We start from the raw sequence: 26,715 nt of genomic DNA, 5'->3' as shown, positions 1-26,715 counted from the left end.
AAAGGGGACAGATTTATACCCGAACTACGTTTTGCTTTTACTGATATTCGGAGCTGATATTCAATGTTGTGACAAAAACATTGAACCCATGACAATGATCATCATGCAATCACATGAATGCGACCACGTGAAACGGGCGCATTTGGTCGCAGTCTGGAGCCGCGTCTGGCTTTATCAGACCAACATTCCAAAAGCTGCACGGTCAGTTAAAAGTCTTCAGAGACGAGTCAGTGACATGTCACATGGTGTCTTTTTGTGGACCATAACCGGATTTAAGTCTATTCACTGCCAGTTTGTCACTTTGTTTTTGTTTTTTGGTACGAACATTATTTACCTCCAATTATTTTCTTCTTAACAGTCTGAAAAACATGCGGTAAGGTGCTACATCTGCACCGTGTGTTGAAATGTGCCTTGAATGCGTTGCATTTTTTGGGAAGCAGATGAATTATTGGGGAATTGGGTCTTGTAATGTCAAATGTTTCTGCCGAGTTCATATTTTCTGCCTGCCTGGAGTTTGTGTCGGCCTCGACGGGAAAGTAAACAATCTCAGTCGTGACAGACGCCAGTCAGTCGTAGCATCTCTAATTCATTAATTAATCGACAATCGATGAAGCAGCCCTTCAGCAAGCCTCTGTTTTCAAGGTCTTTTTTGTAGTTCCTCAATTTGAGTACGCCTGTTAAACCTTTGCCTGTGGTTAGTGGGTACAGTCTTTACAAGTTCCTTGCGTCACCAGTGCAGTCCTGACTGCTGACTTCATGCAGATTACAGATACAGAAATGGTCATACAGCATTTTAGATGGATATATTTCTGGACCGTTTATTGGAGTCCGCTCCCTCTCGGTAGACTTGACTGTTGGCCTCAACCAGAGAGTGGTGATTGGTCCCAGCAGGGCGGACACTGCTGTGCAGTAGCCTGTAAAACTGGACAAGATGGTGACAGCCAGAAACCAAGACTGTGACTGCCAACATGTTGAACTCAAGGCTTCAGAAAAGGAGTCCAAAAAAAACAGAGTTTGATGTCACGGTGACTACATCCACTTCTTATACAGCTTATGGTCGTATTCTTCCTGTTAAACTTTCATTCATTGCTTTAAGCTTCTACATTTAGTCTGTTTTGGCTCAGGACTGCCCGTGTTTGTAAGAAGTAGCTTGTACAAAGCCTCAGATGAAATGGTCTACAGCTGTTATTTCAATGTTTCAGATAGATATTTAATCAACATTAAGGTTGGATCGGACAATTTTAAAGAACTCTGATTGGGATCCGGGGAAAAAAAAGAACAATCGCCACTTTAAGGACTTCATGTCCATGTTTGCTTAAAAAGTAAAGATGGAATGTTCCCTCCAGAAAATGCGAACGTTAAACCGCATCTGCTGAGAAAGAGTGTGTGACAAATTATTTTGTCAACTACATTAAGGAAGTAGAAGAAAGTCTCAGTCATTGTTTCCTTACAGAGCAGTGAAAAACTACCCAAACCCATGGTCCTTGCTTTATGAAGGTACACATAACCCCCCCCCCCCCCACCACCACCACCACCACCCCCCGGGGCTCACAGACAGATTTACTCGGCTTTAACGCTCAATTGCATCTGCTGTTGCTCAGACAACACCAAACCCACGTGCCTCTGTGGAGTATCACAGAAACAAAGGTCATATCAAGTTCTCTAATCCCCTCTGCTCCAATAACAAGTCTTTAAAGAGCGCCCTTATCTCGGCCTTTATGGCTCTAACCAACGTCTGTCTACACTCCGGCAGAACAAACACACATCACACTGCTCTCACAGTGTGTAGCATAAAAGTTCTGTTCACTAACTTTTATTTCAAGACCACACTTGGCCTTAAGTGTGTTTTCTAGATGTATAGTTTAATTTTATTGTTTAGAAACATTACGTTTGGATCGCATCAGGATTCTAAATCTGAGAAATCTGAGCTATTTTAATTAAGGATGTGGTCTGGTTGAGTTAAGTGTGATCTAACTGACGGAATTCAGAGCATATCTGTTGCCTCCCGTCTCCAAGTTGTACCTCAGTTGTGTCCTTTTTACTGGAGTAGTGAACAACGTTTCCATTGTGTAAGAGCCTTATGGGATGGTAAAGCTTTGTTTAATACTCGCGCTTGGCGCCACAGCGGGCGTACGAACAAAATGTACCACGAAGAATCAAAAAGACAACGAGTGTAACCCAGAAATCTGACCACAGACTGAAGGTGTAACCGGCAAAATGCCATAAGCCAACCTCCACAATGCCGAGGAGGGATTGTTATTATCTATAATCTCATATCTCATATTCATGGGCTACTTTATTGCCTTTGTACAAGCCCTGTAAAGAAAGAAGTCAAGGTTTCACTTCACAGAGTATAAACTAAGCGTAGTGATTGTTCCAGGTGTAAGCAAACCCTCAGGCGTTACCAGGTAAACAGAGGCTTGTGAGAAACTTGAGATTTGCAAAATGCGAGAAAATATAAATGAGTGGTGTTGATTTTATTTCTTTGGCTAATGGTTGTGAACACACGAGCTCCGTTTCCTCCCACAAACACAACGTAAAGGCTTCCTGTTTATATGCGCCGTCCTTTTCTTCCACTTCTTAAGACTAACAAGACAGGTATGGACGGAAGAGGAAGATCTTAAGTGTCAAACACTTCCTGTAGACAGGAAGTAGATTGGTTGCTTAGTTAAAAAAATATGACAGAGTAATAAAGTAGTTTTTAAGAATGAAAGGAAGTGTTTGATACTTAAGATCTTCCTCTATAAACTCAATCAGACACATTTCGTGGAAAGTTTTAGAAGTTTTATTTTTTAGACTTAGTTACAGCGCTGCGGGTCTTTCTCTCTCTCTCTCTCTCTCTCACATCAAATTGACTTTAAAATCAACACTTACACATAATAGTTTACTATATTATGGGTCCATAAATGTGGTCAACACATGTCTCACTCGTTCCCTCGGCTCTGTCCTACTGGAGAGCAATTACTGCTTTTGTTCCTTTATAGTTCATGTGTGGACTTCACGATAGTTATGCAGAACATAATAAGAAAAGTAAAGTCCTCCGTTTTGTGTCCATCACCCTCCTCAAAGCCGCTAACCGTGACTTCAGACGGCCGCTCCGTAGGTCTGATAGCGCCGCTGGTCACGCCGCTCGCTAATCGCTCCAATAACAGCTGCTTCCACCGCAGAAATGCAGACTTTAACTGAACAACAGCTGCTAGTAAAGACAACAAGGTCAGCAACACCTGTAATCAGTTCTCCATTTTAAATTAACCTGGTAGTCGATCGGTAATCAATGTTGTTGTTGTTTGTCAATTTCCGGGTAAGGGTCATGTGATAGACATGTGACGAATCAGGGAAGGACACATCGTGACTGCTCCGAACCAATCGAGTAGCGAACGCAGGTGTTGCAACTTTTGCGTTTTCGACCATCCACACGAAGAGGTAACCCCGGAGTTTTCAAACTCCTCCGTTTCCGGTGCTCGAAAACTCCGGCGTAGTGTGGACGCTCAGCGTAAACGTAGCAAAACATATGCCTTTTCAAATGGAAATGGGGTAGTGTGGACAACATGGCCTCAGGCCGGACCTCTCCTCCTCACTTGCCCTGACGCTTAATTATCCCTAAAGCGGTGTGTAATTAATGGCTCTTCAGGGGGCCCTTACACACTCATCTGCACACTCAGCATGACAGCAGGCTTTATGTGTTTACAACCCATAAGATAAATCACTCTCAACTCCTCTGTCTGTAGCTTTCTGTGCGACTCTGAGCTAATACTGCTAATGGTGCAACGGATCATAAAACTCACGATTCGGATCGTATCACGGATCCTTTTAGAGATCCCTGATCACTTCTTTTTGCCACCGATACAAATTGCCGATCATTGGCAGATACAGATCCCTTTGTTGTTTGATTATAGTTACTGGGCTACACATTTTAAATGTTAGCATTTTACTTTGTTATAGTCATCTATTGTGTTTTTTTTCTCCACGTAGCCACAGTCGCCGTGCAAAGGATTGTGGGTCAGAATAACCAAGAAAGCCAAGGCATGCTGGCTAGCATACTGCAAAGTGAGACCAGATGTTCTAAAACATCCTGGTATATTCTGGCGGACATTTGGTTATTATTTCTTGGACGTATTAAATATTTTTCCTGGCATACTAATTAGTATGGAGAGTCTGACAGTAGCCGCTCTTGGTTGCTGTCCCGGCCACACTGAGCCGAGACTCCCTGTGTCTCCTCAATTCCTTTCCTCGCCTCCTCTCTCATGGAGTCTCAGTCCGTCCTACGTGTGTGTAGAGATTAGGTCCTTCACACCCCCTATTTGAAGTTCTTTAAGTCACTGCATAAGCTCCTGTGTGTGTGTGTGTGTGTGTGTGTGTCTCGCAATGTAAGCTTGTTTGGCTGATTTGCTTGCATTTAAAAAGTGGTTTGATCCCCATTAGGGGCCGTTAACCCCCTCTATCCCTCTGTTCCACACTGAGCTTTGTGTCACACAGGCTGTGAACTCTGCTTCCTTGTGGGAAGCGATTAGAGCCAGACTAATTCCTGGTCATCTAAGGCTACTCAGACGGTATTAGACCGGAGCCTAAAATGTAGTTTTGGCTGTTAAAAAAAAAAAAAAAGCTCAAAGTGGTAATCTGCAAGATCATCCTCCACTTTTTGGTTTTGAGTATTGATTTTAGAGAAAATAATCTTTATTAATAATAATCTTAAAATGAAATATGTTTTATTTCAAAGCCTGTGCCAAGAGGGCATTATGTTAATATTCTTATCAGCTGAACAAGTTTGTAACATGATGGTGCACAATACTCATCAACTTATCAGTTTAAAACAAGATGATAAAGTTACACGATTAGTTAGTTATGTAATAAAAACTAAATCAAGGACTGAGTACAGCCCAGACATGCCAGTGTACGTTTGCCAGTGAATGTGGTGGCTGTGACGTTTTATTGTGAAGGTGTGTCATCTCTTTTAATCTCTTTCCATCCCTGTCCTGGAATTTCATCATCCTCACCTCAGCAGCTTCTGTAACGAAGACGAAGAAGAGCTGCGTCTGTTTACCTAATGGTACAAATTATGCAAACCTCTCTTAGCTTTTGCTTCTTTTTTTTGAGCGGGAGAAGCTTTGAAGTTCCTGTGCCCTGCAGAAATGCACCTTTTTTTTTTTTGCCCTGCTTTCTCAACGTCTAAGGCATGTAGAAAATGCTTCACTAACCTCACATAATAATGACGACGATGAAGGTGATAGCGAGACAGCAAACCATTGTGTATGACTACAAATATAGTTAGTGCGTATAATAATGTTAAGGGCTGCACAGTTCATCGAATATTAAGCGCTTCCCGCAAGAAGAAGAACCTTATTCAAAGTCTCACTTTGATGCAAAGAATTGTTCATACGTAGCACGACATGGAAGTGAAAGCTCTGTTTATTTAAATGTGAGAACGCAATACAAGATATTTTGTCCCTTAAATCGACGAATGATTGTGATAAATAATCTAGCTCTCACTTTTAATCAGAATTATCGTGATTGATGGAGCAACAGATCGTGTAGTTTAGTGCTGGACGGTATACCGGTTTATCCCGTTCGATATGGCTTTTCACCCACCGTCATACCGGTGCTTAGCCAGGATCACCGTTGTCTGTCTTCAACAGGCAGCTGAAGATATTGTTCGCTACTATAAGCGTTAGTTGAGGAGCTAGTTACTTTATCTGTATTGAGAGGGACCCTTAGTCATGGTCATAACTTTATAACAATTAACAACCCACAACTAACGCTCTGTAACAGAGCAAAACACCACGACACAACAGTCTGTGACACATAGACAATTTGTAACACTAATAATACATGTATTGTACATTTATAAAATTTCACCGCCGAACTGCATGCTGGGTACAGCTCACTCGCCGACTCATCGATGTCAACGATTTCTCCTCGCCCTCCTCTCTTGTTTGGGACTCTTCAAGTCTCTGCCTCGCATGATCTGCCGATTTGGGTGGAAATCTTGTCTATTGACAGCATCCAATCCAGGGGGCTCACATACCCCAAACTGTGAAGAAAGAGTTGTGGAAAGTGTCTCCCTGTCCATCTATCATCTTCCTCCTCCTCCTCCCGCATCAGCTGACATCCCCTCCATTCATCCTCTCCTCACTCCTCTCTGACTATCTGGGTCCTGTTGAATAAATGATGGAAATGTGATACTGCACCACCAGCCTGTGCTGAGCTGGACACTCTTGACACACTGATACTACCCAAGTACAAGGGCAACGCACACACACACACACACACACACACACACACACACACACACACACACACACACACACACACACACACACACACACACACACACACACACACACACACACACACATTCTAGCTTTCTCTGTCTCTTGCTCTCATGTATCAATACGAAAAGTTGCAGACTTTTAATTTTCTTACTCTGAGTTTGTATAATAACTTTGTAGCATAGTGTAGTACATGTTTGAGTTTGTGTGTGTTTCTATTGGCATGAAGGGCGTATACTCGTGTGTGACCACGTGGTGTGTGTGTGTGTGTGTGTGTGTGTGCAAGAGACTGGCGGAGTCATGCTTCAGGAATGTTCTGTATAATTTGCTACACGGGAGCCTCTCGCTGCACCTGGGGCCCTATGGGAGATGAAGTTCTCTTCTTTTGATGTTTTTTTGCACAGACGTGTATTTTATCCAGCAAAGTATGCCAACACAGTAGGTACCAAAGCTGGGACAGAGCAGAGTGTCTTTGTTCAATACATTGTCCAAACTCAAGCCTTTAAGAGCAGGTTCAGTGTTTGCAGTCTGACATGCATTAATACAGTTGTAAAGAGTCTTTTGTTTACCTGCTAACGAGCAGACCTTGCTGTTAGCTGAGGTACTGGCCGGGTATGCGCTGGGTATATAACAGCTCGCCTGATTGAAAGCTTTAATAGTACCCGGCAGTGTTGGCCCAGTGGCACTACATAGAGAGGCGAAGTCACGCCTTTTCCGGTGTCCCCCCCCATGGTACCGTATTTCGGAAAAAACATTTTTCGCAGTTTGTCATAGATTTATCGTATTATCATTTAGTTTTGTGTGAAACCGATCTGTGAACTATGCATCTCGTCTCGCAGAATGTACGTCACCACGAGGCGGCAACCTGAAGTGAAGCCGATGCGGAAGCGTCTTAAAACTTGCATTCTCTCTACTGACCATCAGGGGGCGACTCCTCTGGCTGCAAAAAAAAGTGACCCTTTGGTCCAAGTGAAAAATTTCATTTATTAAATTATGGTCCATTTAGAGTAAAATAGACCATAAAGTGGAGTATGCTTTAGGGCGGGCTTGCTGTGATTTACAGGTTGCTGCTGCTACCAGAGAGGTACACGCCATCTTTACGTCACTCCGCATTCCAAATATGGTAACTTCCTTTCATCAGTTGCAAAAAAAACAACATGACGTTGGCCGTATTCAAAGATGGTGAGGCCGCAGGACTCAAGGCATCATAATGGCAGTCCACAAACCAATGGGTGACGTAATGATGACTACGTCCGCATCTTATATACAGTCAATGGTCACCACCATAGCTAGCTAAGTTACCTAGCCGGGAAACAACACAACGAGCGAGACCAGTTCCTGTCAGTTACGTATTTTTATGGTCTTCTACATCCAAGAGTTTTACGACTTAATGCAACTTTCTTGACGTGCACAATTATTTGTAAAACGGGACCAAAAATTAATTTGTCTCTCGCCGTTGGCTACCATACAGAGACTTCGCCTCACTATACTCACCATTATGTTGTTGCTTGGCATGGTTACCATGCAGGCAGGGGTTGCTCTGGAGCAAGAGAGAGAGCAGCCATCACACTGATGATAATGTCTTGAAACAAAAGCTAGACGTCATTGGACTGAGTACTTAAAGGTTTAATTTGTCTGTTGGACTGTGTACTGAACTCTGACATCCAGTGCTCTGTATCATTCTTTTGTCTTGATTTATCGCCTTGGAATACAAGATCCCTACTGACTTTGGTGATTCCCTACCACCACCAGCAGGTCCAAAAAAACATCCAATACTTTTGCTTTATGACTAAATACCTGCGTGTCTAGTGACATTCCCAGAAGCCTCAACTGCAACCTAATCTACAAACAAACGGCCATGCTTTCATTTTCTGTCCTTGGAATAGAAATCTGTGTCTGTATGTTTGCCTTTGAAATTGGAACTATAACGTCTATTCAGAGGGAACAGATGCTGAGCCAACTTCATTAACTAAAATGGACAAGCAGTTCGAAACCACTTGGGTCAGCAAAAGTCTACAGTTACACACCTGAGCCAAATTACATGAAATAATGTTTCTTTTAAAACTTGCACAGGTCTCTGCCAAAAATGTAATGGCTAGATATGTAACATTACCCCATTAGTAAGCCAGAGTCTGAATAGTAGCCCCATTAGAGCTCCACGGTGTAGTTTGAGAAATCGTCGCTTGTGTTTTAAGACAGTCAGACAGCAAAGCAATGATTCTATCCATCTTGACATTTGTGAGGTAGAAGTTATGTTTAATGGACAAAGTAAGGCACCAGAAATGTGTGCGCTGCACATGTAGCCTATTTGATTGGCCAACACAGTGTATTACCAGGGGACATTTAGTTCCATTGGTGCTCCTGTCGGTTCAACTTGTTTCTTCAGGTGCTTTGTCTGTAAATGGTTGAGTGCAGTATTGGAGTAAGTTACGATTGAAACCCTGCCAGTTCCATTTCATCCCAGTCTTACAGCTGAAATATCTCTGATCCTTTCCTTTGCTTTGATAGTGTAATTAAGACAATCGTGCTTGAAGAAGCGTCTCACATGGCAGACTGTTTACAAGTCTGCATATATAGATTTCTTCCTGTGAAAAATTCTGGTATTTCAGAAGGAGGGGAAAAAAAACTCCTCCAGTTCTGCTTTGATGTTTGTAAATCTCCCACTGGCTCTGTTTCAAGAACTCTCCACGACTTGGAAGGGGAAGAGGTTTGATGCAGAAGTTTGGAGCCAGAGCTGGATTAGGATTGCATTAGAGGCAGAGAATTGTACAGTCAGCCATTTTTTACACAATGGGATGGCTTCTGGAGGCTTTGTTCTGTAGATCAAAAGAAATGGCAAATTACATCTTTGTATTTGTGAATTGATTTAGGGATGAATGTTTTGCAGTGACTTTAGACTTATTACATGTTGAGGTATTGTCTTTGTGCGTCACTTGTTTCCGTCATTGTTTGGACCGTTTCAAACCCACGCCTTTCAGAGAACTGTACGTTTTCAAGTAAGAACAGTTCATGAATCATCTTTGATGTAGGTCGTCTCACATTATGCCATGTGGTTTTCTCCGGCGCATCGTGCCGGTGTCGGTAGCCCCGATTTAAGCCCGGGACACTAAATCGATCCGGATCCCGAATCAGTGGGAAAGAGAAGCACAGTTGCCTTCGATGCTGGTACAATTTAAAACTCTGGATAATGATCACGGCGACAATCATTTTGTGTTTCATCGTGACAATCGAGAGGTAAAAAGAAGAAGCTCTACTCTACAGCTCCGCACCTAGCCAGATGGCATTGCATTGTTATTGGGGGGGGGGGGCACTAAGCACTAAGTCCCGTAGGTATTTAATGCTAAAGAATAGCTCGTCGTGTTTGAGTTAATTTGACAATATCCTATGTCCCGTCACATCGCAATGTTGATGCTGAAAACAGCTGTCAAAAATGGCTATTACTTAAATGACTATTCGTACTTAAAAACACAGGTATCAGCTTTCAAATATTTTCTTTTTTTGCGAGAAATGCAGCTGAACTTTTGTCGGACGCCCTGTTTCTTTTTATTCTTGGCGCTCGCCTTGACAAGGAACAGTTAACTGGTGAAGTTGAAACAATAAGTTATCGAGACGATAACCACTTCACTACATAAACCTAAATAGGGCGACGGGCTGGCTGGAGGGAGAAAGTTCCGTACTTGTTGTCATTTCCAGCAAACATCACAAGATAAAACGTGTTTTCTGTTTTTAAAAAGTACAACCGTCGGAAGATGTACAACTCACCCATCTTTTATGTGGTTACCTCTCCAGTCAGATCTTGAGCACACAGCCTCCTATTCTCAGCCCACCGTCCCTTCGGGCCACGCATTCCTTTCTCCTCGTATCATCTGCACTGATGCAACTCAACATCGTTCAGACCCAATCACATGGGGGACGAGCGAGAGGAGGGAGGACTTGACTGTAGCTGCTGTCAGATGAAACGCTTTCATCGGCATGAGGCGAGCTGTGATGGGGAGTTACGTTTACCTTGTAACTGCCAGGAACACTTACAATCACAGCAGGAGTTTTCAACAGGGTTCGCGCACCGTTGATTGACGGCACCCAACAATTTTTGAGTCGGGTGCAAAGTGTGATTCTTATTTTCTTTTTCTTTCACTGTGCGGTTGCACCCTACAGGCCCGACCGAGCCCAACCGAGCCAGAGAGTTTTCCGGAACTGGTTCTCATTTAATGTCTTTTATGGTCACATTCACGTAAATCCACGCTGTCGCCCATGGGGTGTTTTTGTGTGTCAGCCGTGACCCCCCCCTCTGCTCAGACCGTCACTCATTTCAGCACGAAGCAGACATTAGCATTGACAGACGGTAAATAGTGGTGTGTGTGTGTGTGTGTGTGTGTGTGGTGGGGGTGAGGATTGACTGAGTGTAGAGGGTCACAGGGTCAAGTGCGGTCTGACGACTTGTTTATAACGTTGAATATACGAGAGCAGAAGTTGTCTGAGTTTGGGCTGTATAACACATGGCCGGGGAGGACAGATGTTCCGTCAAAGAGTTTATGGCCCCGCGGCCCGGCCCGGCCCGCTGGCAGGCTGGCTGGATGTACGTTTTATGGGCCCTGTGGGGACGGAGGGTGGGGTTCACACAGACGGACGGCCAAGGAAGGGAAGAAAGAGGCAAACTGTGAGGCGGAAGGGCTGTGACGGAGGAAAAGGAACATTGGGAAGGAGGAAAAAAAAGGACACGGAAAGAGGACGAAAGTCAAAACACAGCTTGGACTGCCAGCAAAAGCCACGTTTTACGTTTTTATCTCGGGCTGAAATAACTGAAGTCACAGAGGCGAGCGAGGTGAGCGTGAAAAGCTTTGAAAGGAGTGAAAGTGAGAAAGTGAGTTTAACCCCTATGGTCTTGTGAATAATGGTTTGGTGAGTTAACTCACGTTTTGTTAACTGCAGCTACCAAATGACATTGCACTCAAATTTTGGATTTTGTAGTCCTTTTTATTTTAACACGAGTCACTTAAAATGCAGAGGTGTTTCTTTTTCTATATGATGACAGTGTTTGTTTCCTAAATTGGTCCTCGTACTGGACATCTGCCAATACCGAGTCGGATCTGGTACTTCACTACAGGTGTAGACTACTTAATCTGATACACCGTATTCATCACGAGTTACTTAATCCAAATACCGAAGGTCCTTGTTCAAAACTATTGGGTTATATGATATTTAAAAAATGATAAACTAGAGTTGAGTCTTGAAATCGATCGATCTGCTAGAGAGAAGACGTCTCACTCCGTTGGAGTTGTGGGAACTACAGAAACACTGAGATCAATTCAAATACGCCATGGACAAAGTCTTTGTCTTGAGGACTCTTGAGGGCCAATGTGGACATATGTCATCCAACTCGGTAACGCCTTTCATTAATCATAATTCATCAAGGCATTGAGTCAAAAGTAGTGTGATATTTGATTGTGTCTTTTGCGTGCGTTTGTGCTCGCCTGCACGATGTTTATGCGGTCATAAGGGTTCAACGTCTTCTGATTGGCTGCTTTTGTTGTGTTTCCGAAATCGCTCATGAGGTTTACCACATTGTTAATCAGAAAAAAGAAAGATATAATCAGCAGAGTCCGTCGGTAGAAGAGCCGGTCCCCTGTTGGACATGAACCTTTGATAATCTGCGTAATTACATTTGATTTACAATCTTAACATTTCTCCTCAAAACCAAGTACAACTCTTTTAGTTTCTTATATTAGGTGTCTTAAAGATGATCGTAGTTTCTCCCTTCTTGTGTCTTCGTTTGACCCTCCGGCTCCCTCTGTACTGCTGTCGCTTTGTAGACAACAGAACAGGACTCAGCCGGTTTGTGAACCCCTGAAAGTGGAACTCCTGATTCATTCTCTGGTCCCAGTTCAGTCAAATGTGAGGATTGGCTGCCTTTCTGAAAACTAGTCATTTCAAGATGTCACCTTGAGTGCTGGAAAATTGTGATCTTACACAAGTTTTCAGATTAAAAAGTGAATGGAAAAAGGGATTCTTGAAGCGGCAACATTACCTCATAGTAAACAGTGAGCACTTCCTCGGTGTGCGACGCCTCGTGGCGGCGGTGTCGAGGTTGACTCGGTTTTTGCAGCGGTTTATTGCGTTACTGATGTGTTCATTTGTTGCCCTATTTTTCCGCCGGTGGCTGCTGGGTGAAGCAGGTGCTGCACCAGCAGACATAAAGATACTCAGGCTGGAACTGAAATATGCTGAGAAAAAAAAAAAAAGAAGACAGATATTTCTTACATTTCAGTGTAGGCTGTACAGAAAACACGCACGCCCCAGAGAACAGCGGTACCAGGGTGGTAAACAGAGGGAGCTTCATTGCAAGTCAGTGCAGGCTAACAATCAATGACACATTCCTACAGTCCCTCTCCTCTCCTCTCCTCATCTGCTGCTTCCCGGCTGAGGAGCTGAATGTAAATCAGCTGTGTGTGTGTGTGTGTGTGTGTGTGTGTGGTTGATGACCATAGAGGGAAACCCCGTCAATGGAACCTCTCCATCACCATCTGCAGCATTTACGCTCCCTCTGATTTATGTCAGTCTGTCTGCTAGGTCCAATAAAATGTCAGTAAAGTCATATCAGTAAGTGATTAATGTGAGCGGGGAGTGAACCAGCTCTTTGGGCCCTTTTTTATTCTCTGCACTCGGTGAGCAACTTTTTAATCTTTTATACCCTTTTCATGACCGGGGGCACCGTCTTGGAACAAGGTATCCACATCTCCTAACACATCCACTGTGCAAACACTGCTGTTGACGGACATCTCTGACACACGGTGGGGGAACTTCTACCTTTTTACATTTCTTTTGCGGAACTTTACCAAAACTGTGGCTTCCTAAAAAGTTCCAGGAAAAATAACAAGAGAGTTTACTAACTCTCCCAGGCCTGTATCAACATTATGCCTCTGTGGCAGGGCCCTATTCCCCATGATGTTTGTGTAACACAGCCAGATGTGAAGGCTGTCCTGTGTGCGTGTGTGTGCGTGTGTGTGTGTGTGTTGTGCTAGCCTCCATAGATGTGATTAGTGTGGATGGAGCATCTAAAGCCTACGACTTGCTTCATGTGCTCGCTTCCAGGTGTCTCGCCTGTCTGACTCTGAAATGAAAAATGCAGTTAATAGTAAGAGGATAGCTGTGTGTGTGTGTGTGTGTGTGTGTGTGTGTGTGTGTGAGAGAGAGAGTGGGATATGCTCCTTGTTTCTCCTTCAGCACAGAACGTGGGCAGCGTTTGTCCACATGTACACTTTTCCGACCAAAATGAGTGCATACTGTTTTTTAAACATGGGAAAACCTGCTAAAAATAGGCGATAGACTCCTTTCCCTTGTTCCTGTCTTTCTGTTTTTTTCCTTTCTGCTGTGTCACTTTCGACATCACGGACACGCTATTTGTTTTTGTTGTTGGAGCAGTGGGAAGACTAATAAAGATCTTATTGGTGAGTTTTATTTAGTTTCGGTCAACTTTGAATGAAATGTCAAAGGAGTCTTGTCGCTTTAAGGAGAACGTATGACTGCTGTTTCTTTTCACATCTAACTCGGTGAATCAGGGGTTTATTGCGACCGAACAAGAGTTGGTGAAAATCTTAACGGAGACGGTTTTCATGAGCTTTATTGTGTTTCTGTGGAGATTAAATGTGCGTTTGTGTTTCAATAATCTGTGAGGTGAAATAACGTCTGACTGGAGTCTGGTGGCTTTGAGGAGAGCATATTAATGGTCAGCTTTGTATATAATTAGTGGAAGTAGTCGTCGTGACGCCACACATTGGTTTGTGGACTGAGGTTTTGAAGCCTCCAGTTTGGCATTTTGTCCGACGCCATCTTGGATTTTTGCAACCAGTGAACAGAAGTGACCGTATTTCGAAGGCCGTGGAGTGACGCTGTGCTAGAGACGCCGTATACGTCTCTGATAGCCACCTGTCAATCACAAGGTGGCCCCGCCCTATAGAATACCAATGCTTTAGGGCAGGGGTGGCCAACCAGTCAAAGACCAAGAGCCACATTTTTTACTGTGTTACCGCAAAGAGCCACATCATACACATGGGCACACATGAACATCACCCTATCCCTTCCTCACACACACACATACCTTTGCTCAGCCAGATTTATTGTAAATGTCACACACCAATATGATAATGACAGAAATTGACTCCTAAGACCACAGGCCAGTCATGTTCAACAATGAACATTGTGTGCACTGTCTCACACAGACAAACTCTCAGTTCAACCAAGTCCACAAACAAAAATATAATAATTTACAATAGTGTTTTTCTTTTACTATGAATGTTACTTAGTGGGACTTCTGGCATTCATTGCCTTGAACAATCCTCTTCAAATCTGGCTTGTATTCCGTTGTTGCCACTCGAAGCAATTCTTTCACATGGGTGTCAGTCAGAACAGATCGATGCTTTGATTTCACGTGTTTCAGGGTAGAAAACACAGACTCGCAGACGTATGTTGACCCAAACATTGACAGTATCTTAAGCGCAGCCTGTTTGACATTGGGGTATTTTTTCATTGGCACACTTTTCCAGAACTCAATGGTCCCGTCCCTTAAAGCAGGTTTGAGTTGGTCCTCCTCACAAAGATCGATCATCTCCAACTCAGCCGCATCCTCATCTGTGACTAGCGGGGCTTTCAAACAGTCCGTCTCGGCGTTAAATGGGTCGACGAGGAACGTAATCTGTGGCCGCACATGCGCGTTTGACGAAAATACCGTATTTAACTCAAGCGAAGCGAACACGCACATTAAAAAAACACAAATACAAACTTCGATATGAACGTAAGAGCCGCATGAAACCGGGCAAAGAGCCGCATGCGGCTCGCGAGCCGCGGGTTGGCCACCCCTGCTTTAGGGTCTATTTGACTCTCAATGAACCATAATTTACTAAATGAACATCATGCTGTATTGAAGAAGACTTGAAACTAGAGATTGAGACCATAAACTCATGTTTACAATGAGGTAATAAATCAAGTCATTTTCCCATAGACTTCTATATAATTGCACGATGCTGAATGGCCCCATCTTGTGAGCGGAGATCCAGATCGAGTGGACCGGCCCCCCTTCTGTCCCTCAACGCAGCGTCAGACGGACACGATGAGCCGATCGCAGCCGCTCACATTTCCGCCACTCGATCCCCTTTAAAAGATTCATGACCCTTCCACAGTCCGCCTGACATGCCGGTCTGTTCTCCCTGTCCTGTCGATGGGGAAACCACCATCGCTTTATCAGCACGATCTGTCACGTTGAGTCCTTGCTGAGTCATTTAACGGCACACTTCATTGCAATAATACTGTACTGAGCGAGAAGGTTGTCAGCTTGGCCAGCACCAAGCCGTGAACAGTTGTATTGTTTGTAGCTGCTTACAGAGGAACGAAATTATTTCTCTGATGGATTCTCCCACATCCCGCCTCCTAAACCAACCACTATGACACAGTATGTTGGCTGTACATACGTGTCAACATATCATTTATGTAATCATTGACTTGGGGAGTTATTTCTAAATGTTATGACCACAACACCTCTTTTTCAAAGCTCATGCTGAGAGTTCGGGTAAAGGCTTTATCTTCATTTCTACATTTTCCACAGCCGTTGGTTCCCACGACTCCGGCTCACTAAAGCTTGAATTTTAACACTTCCAGCCCCAGAAGACCCGGACTGCAGCTTCATGTTGCACATCGGATAAAAAAATCTGACTTTTTGAAAATGCCTCGCTCAGCTCTACGGCGTGAAAACTAAAGAATCTCCACTTTTTCAGCTTTATCCTTTTATTCATTATCGATCTGTATTTCACATCGTTATTATTTGACAATTCATCGGTTGAGACTTTAATTCGGCAATTTGTTGTAACTATACTTTGTTTGCCAGTTGAATCAGCACCGATGACATAAATGAACGAAGCGTTCAAACACCTGCTGAAATAGATTTTCAAATGATGCAAAACTCAATATCGTGATCTGAAATGTGACCTTTAAGAAAATAATGAGGTCCTCAGCCAAAGCCAGAATCAATACATATTCAAAGCACAAATATGACCCCAGAAACCTGCATCTAGTTAGCCCACCAGTAAGAGATGACTGATTCTTTTTTGTATCAGTCTATACATTGTTTATTTTTAGGAAAATCCTATTTCTTTAATGCTTTGTCAATAAATCTTCTCCTCAAGTTTCTGAAAGGCTTCTTGTGTCATCTTGAATCTCAGTTTAAAGACCGATAAAATAAAGCATCATTTGATTTAAAGCAATGTCTCAACACATGGTTCTAGAGGAAGTTCTAATAAAAAGTGCTTTTCGTTTCATTTCAAGTGTTTGATTTGTGGTGGGCTGTCTGTGACCGCTGGCGTGGACTTGATTGCGTTCAAAAGCAAATACATTAGTTTTTAATTATATTTTCATAACTCTTTTTACTGCCGTGGTCCGCTGTACCATTACCTCCTCATGCCCACACATCTTCCGCTCACTGTCGCTCTTTCTTTTCCGTTCTTTAACCCAGATTCTGTTTCTTTCTTGAATGGGCTGCTGCGGTTTGTGTGTGTGTGTGTGTGTGTCTGTCTGTCTGCCAGCTGTTCTGATGTTTGACTGGGAGACGAACTACAGGATGAGATTTGGAACTGAAGAAGCTGCGGTGTCGGTCACAGTGGGATTTAGAAATGCAGTTCACGCAGAGATTAAATACAATCCAGAGTAGTTTTCTCTCCCTTGTCGCTCTTTGTTGTTGTCCCTCCCTGTTCAGGAAGAAATCTGTTTCTGTGGTTCTGACTGTTTATGCCTCGTTCCAACAATATAGTTTTTGTCTTTTAATGTCTCCTTGCCGACAGGAACCGTGACCGAAGGCATTATGTCTTTTGGTTGACTCTCCGTCTGTTCCTTTCTCGGGAGCCTGATATCTCCGGTACATCCTGAGGGAATTTCCTCAAACATTTTGCACAAACGTACACTTTTCCTCGACTCAGCGTTTGCCAGGCGTCGCCCCTCTACAGCTCCGCCCTCGTCGTCCTGGACGGATTGGATCTATCAGAAACATAGATTTCATTCCAGCTAAATATATATATGTAAAATACTGTGAGTCAATATGATCTGATTGTATCATTTGTTTTCACAAAATCATCCCCTCGTTTTAGTTTTTCATGATTAAAAGCAGGGATGATGTCATTTAGCCCAAATTTACCTCTAATATGCTGAACTTAAATGTGACGTGGTTCATTGCCACGGGTGGTCCCATGCTCCTCATGAAGGTCTCGGGGTCCGGGGCCACGGTTCCCCACCGCTCTTCCAAATATGGTCAATTCTGGTGCCAAAAAACCAAGATGGTGACGGACAAAATGCCAAACTCAAGGCTTCAAAACGTGGAGTTACCCTCAGCTAAGCTGCTAACGCTGAAACCTGCTTCATTCCCTTTCCCTTTTCCTCCGGTTCCCTGCGAGTTGTTCCCACAGTTCCAGCTCTCCTCCGGAACTCCCCTCCGCCTCCTCGGGAGGGGAGAGAGGAGGAGGAGGAGGAGGAGGGGGCAGCAGGGGGAGGGAAACAGGAAGCAGCGGAGCTTTTCTTGGCCCAGAGAGTTGGAGGGCTTAACTCACCACAGCCAGAGATGATATTTTACTCAAACCACAAACCCTGGCACCGACTGCAGAGATAAGATCAGCGTTCGCCCACAGATCCCCAAGGAGAGATTACACAACGAATGTGTAATCACTGTAAAGAACACCACGACGTATTAAAACAATGTGAATGAAATGGTGGTGAGGAGGGGGGGGGGTGATGTGGTCAAACATATTGGTACTGGTACATATACTGCTGGATTTAGATTTATTATGGCAGGCATTGTTAGGTAAGAGTACGCAGAATATTGATTTTATAGTTGTCAGTACAACTGACATAACGCATATTTACAGTTGGCAGTTTTTTCCTTTCCTCTGAATTCTTTAATAATCAGAAGTGGGTCTTCAAGTCATAAAAGGTCCTCTAAACAACTGAATTTACTCTGTTTTAAAACACATTCATGCTCATTTGAGGCAGACAAATCAAAAGGGATTAATTTCTGATTGCAATAATTATATAGTGGCGTTTGTCTGCAATATATCTATTCATAACCTTTTCCATTTAAGAATCAATCGACGAACGAAAGAGATGATTCATTTTCTTTCAACCAACAACACAAAAAACAGTTGTCTGATCTTTGCTGCTTTGATTAGAACACTTCCACTTTCCTACAAAAAGATCAACATTAAGGTGTGGACACACTTCACAAGTCTGTTCCTGTTTGAGCCAGCTGGTGTTGTAAACCTTTATTCTTTTTTTGGGTCAAGTAAAAACTGGTCAAATGTGTCGATCAAACCTTAAAAATAGTGCGGGGTGCCATCATTGAGGATTATTTAATGATCTCTGTATTTTTCGTGTGGTGCTTTTAGTGTCTGTAGGAACGTGGCCCTCAAAGAGAGGCAGAGATGAGGCTGTGAAAGAGAGGATCAGGTGTGCTGGAAGTATCCGATTTTCCTTTTTTCTCGCTGGAATAATTACAACCACAGCTTCCAGTGAGAGTCCTTGGACATACGTCACAGACGGTCTGTCTTTTAAGTTTCTATCTGTCAGAGTCATCTGTTCTCATGGCCAATCGTTCAGGTTCAGAAAGCAGATGAGGGCTTTTCCTCCCCAAAGGCAGGGCAGTGTGTGTGTGTGTGTGTGTGTGTGCTTTCTTTCAAAGATTCTTTTACCGTTTGATCAACTTTGAATTGTTTTTCTCCTCAAATATGTCCAACGTTTCTTCGTATAGCTGAGTTACTTTACTTCCTGTCCCTGTGTTCCTGTCTCCAGGCTGATCGGTGGCTGAAGAGGATGACGCTCTCCTAGATTCTCCCCGCTCACGACCCCGCGCCCCCTTCATCCTGGTCCACACCTCCCGCCCTCCACCATGAACCACACCCCCAGCCCTCACCTGTCCGATGGCGGTAAGTCGTCCGGGGGCGGCGGCCTGCTGTGCAGCCTGGGTCTGGGGTCCGACAGGGGGATCCGCTCCCCGGACAGCCTCATGCACACCCCGAGCCCCACCGGAGGAACCCCCAGCTCCAGCCCCCCGCTGCTGCTGTCGCCGGGCCTGGGAGGCTTCGGGCTGGGATCCCTGGGGTCCATGGGCGACGGAGCCGGGGCCGACTGGGAGAGCAGGGAGGAGCTGAGGCTCCGGGAGCTGGAGGAGGCTCGGGCCCGAGCGGCCCAGATGGAGAAGACCATGAGGTGGTGGTCGGACTGCACCGCCAACTGGAGAGAGAAGTGGAGCAAGGTGGGTAAAGAAGTCAGGAGGGGGAGTACACTGAAAAGCTGTGAATTACTGTAGCAATACAATAACTTTTATATTCATCATTATTGTATTATTATTATAGTTAAAATAAAAATAAAATAAAATAAAAATAAGTTAAAATTGTCAGAATATATTTGACTTTACATGTACTCACTCAACTGATGGGCTCCACAGCGGTGAACCTACTGCTCCACATTTTACATCAGCAAGTAACTTAATGTAATGTTAATATAACTCAACATTAAAATGCAACACAATGTGCCTGAAATTAATCATACGCAAAAGTACTCAAATAATAAAATAAATTAACAAAAACAACCTGAAAAAAAACTATTTTTTTCTTTAGTTACTTACTAAATATTGAACGAGTCGAGGACCAAAGTAATCCTTACTCAAGATCCACTAAATAGCTTTTTCAGCAGCTTTTAACCGATCTCACAACTCCAACTGCTACTGAAGACTGTGAGGAAAAAAAATCGATTATGGCAGTTATTACAACTTCCTATATGAGCTATGTCGACTCAGCTGTGCCATGTTTAGCTGCCTCCTCAAATGTAAATGATGTTCATATACATTTAATTTACTTAGCATTAAGAAGATTTTTTTTTAAATGCAACATAAGGAAAGGTTTTCCTACAATAAACAATCAGGATGAATGTTTTTATGGTAAGACGAATCAAAGCACTCGGTTAAGATTTTAAAAAAAATGGTGGTCAAAGAAAAATTAACACTGAGACGGAACATGTTGCCTTTTTATTAATATTTAACCAAAGACCCAAAACCAACAGTGAACTATTGTGTGTGTATCAAAGCCTGATCTAGAGCACCAAATGTAAATTAATCCGCCGTTGAAAATAGTCCCCCACCAATTACGTATTTCCTTGCTAATAAACAGTTCCCATCTGTTTGATAAATTACTGAATTGTTTTATTACTAATGAAACGGTATATTCATGACTTGTATGACTTGCCCGGGGCTAATATGTTTATCTTGTATTGTCTATATGTTTTTTCCCAGGTGCGTGCGGAACGTAACCGTGCGCGTGATGAGGTCCGCCAGCTGAGGCAGCGGCTGGACACCCTCACCAAGGAGCTGACCAGCGTCCGGCGGGAGCGGCAGGAACTGGCCTCGGAGAACGAGACCCTACGGCAGGAGACGCTGCGCCTCAGCGGCGACCACACTCCCGACGCTCCTCCTCCTCCGGCCGACCCCTCTCCGTCGTCCTCCCCGGCACACCCTCGCGACGCTTCCTCCTCCTCCTCCTCTCCATCCATACCCCCCTCCTCCCCTGCCTCCTCCTCCTCTCAGGTCCACGCCGACGGCAAGCTGGACAGGGTTGGGGAGGGACCGCCAGGGTCACCGGAGCCGGAACCAGTGAGGGACGTGGACTTGGACGGACAAAAGTTGCATCAACAGAAGGTGAGTCAACAGTGGATATTTGTATTAGAATACATTTTCTTTTTACCAAAACCGGTATTGAGATTAAATGTTTTTTTGTCTTCATTTTGGTCCAGACTGAAATATCTCAACCACCTTTAGATCGATTCCACGAAATATGAATCCTCCTTTGATGAGCTCCTGATCTCTCTTCTAACATTTGTGGTTTTAAACTAAGACCACATTTAGTCATCCTTTTGTTGTGTCAAACAAGGTGCTTTGTATAGTTTTGTAATATTAAAAGAAAGAAAGAAAGGTTCTCAAGGGACATATCCGAATTGCTCCTTTTTTAACTCAGCTGACTGGAGGGGCGTGTCCGTGTTTGATTGACAGCAGCTGGTGCACGAGGGACCTTGGCTCAAGCCCAATCTCCACCCTCACGGATTCACAGACTGTGAGGCGCGCTCCGTGAGGGTATAGGGCTGTCCCACTGTCAAATCGTCGAGTGTTTGAGGTGCTCTCTTGTAAGCATTTTGAGCCATTTCTGAATCCTCTCCGGAAGTCCGCATTTCTGCAGGCATGTACCCCATCGAGCCCTTCGGGGCTGTTTTTTGGATCGCCCGCTTCGTCTTGTTTTGACTCAAAGGGCCGCAGCCTGACCAAAGCAGTAGTGGCCGTTTTGTCATTATCTATAGTCAACGTTTTCTCTTCACAACCTATGAAACCTGCTGATGTTCATTAATCAATAGGGATGTTCAAAAGCATCATTAATTCACCCTAATTCAATTCTGTGCGTGATTCAATTCAAGTCTGATGATGTCATCATCTTTTGGTCTGGGACCAGGTGAAGGGCATCTTCTTTTTTTGTCCAAAAATGATGAATCAATGACGCAGGTTCAAGTTTTCATCCTTTTTTCATTTATCGTGCGAATATTTATTATGCTAATGTGAATTAGCATTTGGCCTCGTGTTCTGTGCTGCTAAATTGCTTGACGTCAGCGCGCTCATGTCCTCCTCTGCTGCTGGACGGACAGAGTGACCCGAGCCTCAGTGAATGTAGGCCAGACTGGCTGCTGTGTCTCCAGCCCTGTTAGATCGCTCACCAAAAGTGTGTGTGTGTGTGTGTGTGTGTGTGTGGGTACCTTAAATAGGACACCCCCTCCCCAACACACACACGTTCTCATCATGCCGTCTCATCCCCGAGGGCTCTGTGTTGCTGCAGTACTTTTTCTCTGTCAGCCTGTTTTTCTGCACCCCATCCGGAACATGAAGCATATCTGGTTGTGTACAGACCTGCTGCTTCGCTCGGCCTCGTTCATACCGACACACGAGACTCTCGAACGTCACCCTTCAGCCACTCTGAAATGCTCTGCTGAGGGCCATTTTATACTGAAAATACAGAAACAGGAAGTGAAAAGGGAACTTATGGAAAGTTAAGCCCTACCATATGACCCCACGTTCACTCGCATTTGTCTAGACAGCACATTTAAAAACAATATATACCCAATGTAACATTATTGTTAATGTCATATTTTGTCTTTAAAGCACAGAATTCGCGGGAACCGTTGCGTATTAAACGTCAGCAGCTTCATACACAAGACTGCTCTCCCGATTCCTCCCAGAATTCAACTATTCCCCTCCACTGTCTCTCCTTTTCCCTCTCGTCTCTATGTTCACCAAGCAGCTTCATACAGCTCAGTTGTTTCGCTCAAGTTGAAACATTTGCAACTCGCAACTTGACATGTGACGGCCCGGGCAAAATTCCCATCTTACTCTCGCGTCTTTCCGTAAGTTAAAGACGCGACTGCAAACTTCGCTTTGTGGGAAATTGACTCGTGAAAGCATGTCAATGTCCATACGTGTTCTAAAATACTACCAAAGCTACTATATTACATTGAGCCTTCGCTCTGTATCACTGATAAAATAACAGTATCTGGACAAAAATGTTACTAAAATATGTCCAAAAGGTGACCTGTAATAGTGGTCAGCATATCCCCCAGATTATCTATTTGTCCTGTAATGTCCTCTCAACAGCTGGTGTGTATCTGTCCCTCTGGTCAGGTGTGGAATCATGTGGGATGACTTTTTTTTATTTTTGATAATTGCTTCTAAGCGTCACCGCCACCGGCAAGGGCCTAATTTCCACCGGGGACAAAACGGGACGTGTCCCCCTCACTTTCCTTTTTTTTCCCTCAAAATCCCTCTTTTGTCCGACCAACTTTCACAGTCTCGGCGTTGCCTTACATCGGACAGAATGGAGCGGATTCAAAGGTCCCACGGGCTAAATAAATCCACCTCACGTTCACTTCCATTCCACAGAGGGGCGGAGTCTCTCCCTCATGACATCACTTGCGCCACTTTTCTTGGGGTGTGTAGTCTTTCTAATGACATGTTTTCTTACGTCTTATACCTCAACAGATCTACGACAAACTGCAGCTTTCTTGACACACGAAATAATCTTTTATATTGATATATTAAAACGTCAATGTGTAAATAAATGCACAATTCAAACTGGATCATGGAAAGGATTTGTGTCATTTATGCTCACAAGGTTAACCTCTCCCTATCGTTGCATATGCATTTTAGGGAGGTTCATGCAAATGATAGGAGGAGACACGCTAACAGAGGTCAATTACGTTATTTAGTCTATCTTTACCACTGAGGCATTTTGAGTAATAATAACAGATTTTAACAGAGGTTGAGTTGGACCGTGGCCAAAGTAAACATTTTATTATCAAGATCCGTCATCGTTTTTTTAGTTCTCCTCTGAGCTTGTCGGTCTTGTGCTGCTGGACTGAGCAGCTCTCCTTCACTGGCAGCGTGTCTCCTGCGTAATGATCTGCCGTCTTAGCCAATCAGTGTAACCGCAAACTCAATGAAAACCACAGGCAGCGCACATTTTGGCAACAACTATCTTACTCTTTCGGTCACTATCCCAAAAGCACATGCCTATAATTGAGGGGTCGGAACATAAATGGTCTGACTATATTATTATGAATAACATAATATATCAATATTTTATTTCTTAAATATCACAATCACTGTCGATACCAGCAGATGGCAACAACCCTAATCCCATCCGACAACACTGCCTTGACCTCTTGTGTTTTGCTCTGGATCTCCCAGTGTGTCTACAGCAGCAGTGGGCCCCTCTGTTTCTTTGCAATTGTATATGGTCTCACCACACACACACACACACACACACACACACACACACACACACACACACACACACACACACACACACACACACACACACACACACACACACATACGTGAGCATGGGAGCTGTAACCTCATAAAGGAGCCTGTGCATCAGAGAATAGAAATCACTGTCACTGCCTGTCAGACTTGACCTTCAGCGATCTCAGGATGGGGGTTTCCATGGTAACACACACACACACACACACACACACACACACACACACACACACACACACACACACACACACACACACACACACACACACACACACACATACACAGGGACACAGCAATACACACCGAGGCTGCAGCCTTCCGAGTAAGCCATGATAATGTGGCTAACTGGTAGCCACACACACACACACACAGCAGAGCCTCATTTCCTGTCTCCGTCCATTGTTCTGGTTCTCACACACACTGAGTGCTTCCACATGTGGCACAGGATGAGGGTCTGGCTCACCCACCGTCTGTTACACACCGGGTCCCTCTGCTGGGGAGGACCTGTAACGACAGCAGCAGCCTCGCAGCTCTGTCTTCCTTTTGGCATGCCTGCAATGTAAAGCTATTAAAGAAGAATGTTATGTTTTGTAGATTGACCTCAATAACCATTTCAAACATTTCTAAGCGTTTGTATCATAATCCCAAAGCATGCGGAATAGTCTTAAACCACAGATGTGAAAATAATCCAAACTTTAGTTGATGTGGAAATATTCCAACGATACTTAATGACTTGTAATGGTGACATTTAAATTCACATTATTATTGATGTGTGACACATTTGACAAGTGCACATTCTCTGTCAGAAAAGGCTTTTTAACTTGTTAAATCATTTGTCCACTGACACCTGGTCGATGACCTTTGACCTCTTTTCCCAGTGGATGCTGTGAGAGCTTTTGGTCCGGGGCCATCAGGGGGCGACTCCTCTGGTTGCAAAAAGAAGTGTGATTGTATAGAAGTGTACGGGAAAATGACCCTACTTCTCACTTGATTGAAGAGTAAGCAGCAAAAAAACCATCAGACTTTTATTGTGAAGATTTTATACGACATTAAATGTGTTTTTCCACCGTTTTACAGTGTTTTCTTATAACTAATCCCCATCCGATCACAAGTGTCTTACTGAAAAGACATTGTAACTACGCCCTTTGATATTTCTGAGGAACTGTTAAAGCCATCACAATGGTTATTTTTGAGAAAACCACACAGCCTTAAGCAGCCTCTGGGAGACCCACACCTCGCATGTAACATCTGGAACATGCTGTGAAGGATGAAGGGTGGGGAAACATTTGGATTTTTATTGTTGCAGCGCCAAAGCCGACAGATTTACTACATGGAGAGGACAAGCTCTACGTCTGTGAAGGCCGTTAAAAAGAACGAGATGTGAAAATGTTGCGGGCAGAAGAACCCGCCCAAGAGTTTTTTTAGGTTGATGATCTGCTGGATGAAACCGTTTGATTTGCAGCCATGTAGGGAGGAACGGAGGGCGGAGTGGAAAACAGTGAGGACAGAAGAGAGAAATATTGTTGCGAAAGAGGTCCATATTTCTGACAACCCCTTCAAAAATCAGGCCCGTCCATATGAGTCCGTACAAGAGGTACGGGTAGTTCGGGATCAGACTGAATTTAACCTGAAACCCAAAGGAAGCTTTCTATCCCGGCTGATGATTTATCAGGAGTTATGGAATGTGCCGAGGTTAGCAGATTATGGGGATTGAAAATGTTTATAAACCTTTGACGAGACTTTAGTACAGACGATTTAAATAAAAGGTGCGGTCAACACCAGTTTTTTTTTTTGTGCAAAATCATTTTTTACGATGGAATCAGGCGCATTAATTTCAACACCGCACAAAATAATCTGCATAATTATTAGAGCAACTTTATGGATCAATATTATTGCTGGGGACAATTCAGTAGTTGCTGTATATATTGGTCGGGATGTGTCTCATACCTAGTGGACTATTTTGTAGAATATTGCGCTTATTTCTATTTATACTTTCACACTGGAGAATATTTTGCATATTTTTGCACAAAACTACATCTTTTAAAACTGTTCTTTCATATTTTATTGTAATTCTTTGCAGTATTTTTGCTTACTGTGTTTATTGTTATGCGCTTTTCCCCAGCGGTATGCGTTTGGATGAAAGGATAACTCTGTTTCGTTCATAAAACTGTGCTCATCTCAAACTAGACTGCTTGTGTTTCTTGCCCCGTTGGATTTAGTTGGAGTGACCTCACCGTGATATCTTGAGTTTCAGCGATACCCCGGTACAAAGCACGTCCCTCATATCATTTTCTCTGTCAGGACTTTGAGGTGCTGGAGTCGGTCCTGCGCTCCAGGGCCCCGGACGGTGACACTCAGGAGGCGTGGGAAAGCCGCGGCGGTGTCAACCCGTCCACCCCGCGCTCATCATCCGGTCTGAGCCGGCAGGAGCGCAGCAGGCAGCTGTGGGAGGACATCGGCACGGTGGAGGAAGACTCCAGCAAACTCAACGCCCTGCAGCTCCGCCTGGACGAGTCCCAGAAAGTCCTGTTGAAAGAGAGAGAGTAAGAGAGACAGAAAACCCCAAACTGTGGC

At 44.0% G+C, this 26,715-nt stretch overlaps 1 protein-coding gene across 1 annotated transcript in view; it reads left to right on the top strand.

Annotated features, from left to right (window-relative positions):
• The window catches only part of ccdc102a (coiled-coil domain containing 102A), a 53,447-nt gene that overhangs the window by 5,786 nt on the left and 20,946 nt on the right, over window positions 1-26,715 (top strand). The window contains exons 2-4 of the mRNA XM_079165551.1: window positions 19,083-19,545; window positions 20,581-20,982; window positions 26,443-26,684. Of these exons, the coding sequence (XP_079021677.1) occupies window positions 19,180-19,545; window positions 20,581-20,982; window positions 26,443-26,684 (1,010 nt within the window). The 5' untranslated portion in view covers window positions 19,083-19,179. The remainder of the gene's footprint in view (window positions 1-19,082; window positions 19,546-20,580; window positions 20,983-26,442; window positions 26,685-26,715) is intronic.

Source organism: Pholis gunnellus (assembly GCF_910591455.1).
Source record: "Pholis gunnellus genome assembly, chromosome: 1".
NCBI classification, from domain to species: Eukaryota; Metazoa; Chordata; class Actinopteri; order Perciformes; family Pholidae; genus Pholis; species Pholis gunnellus.
The sequence above is the reverse complement of the archived record's forward strand: the minus strand, read 5'-3'. Positions and strand labels throughout refer to the sequence as shown.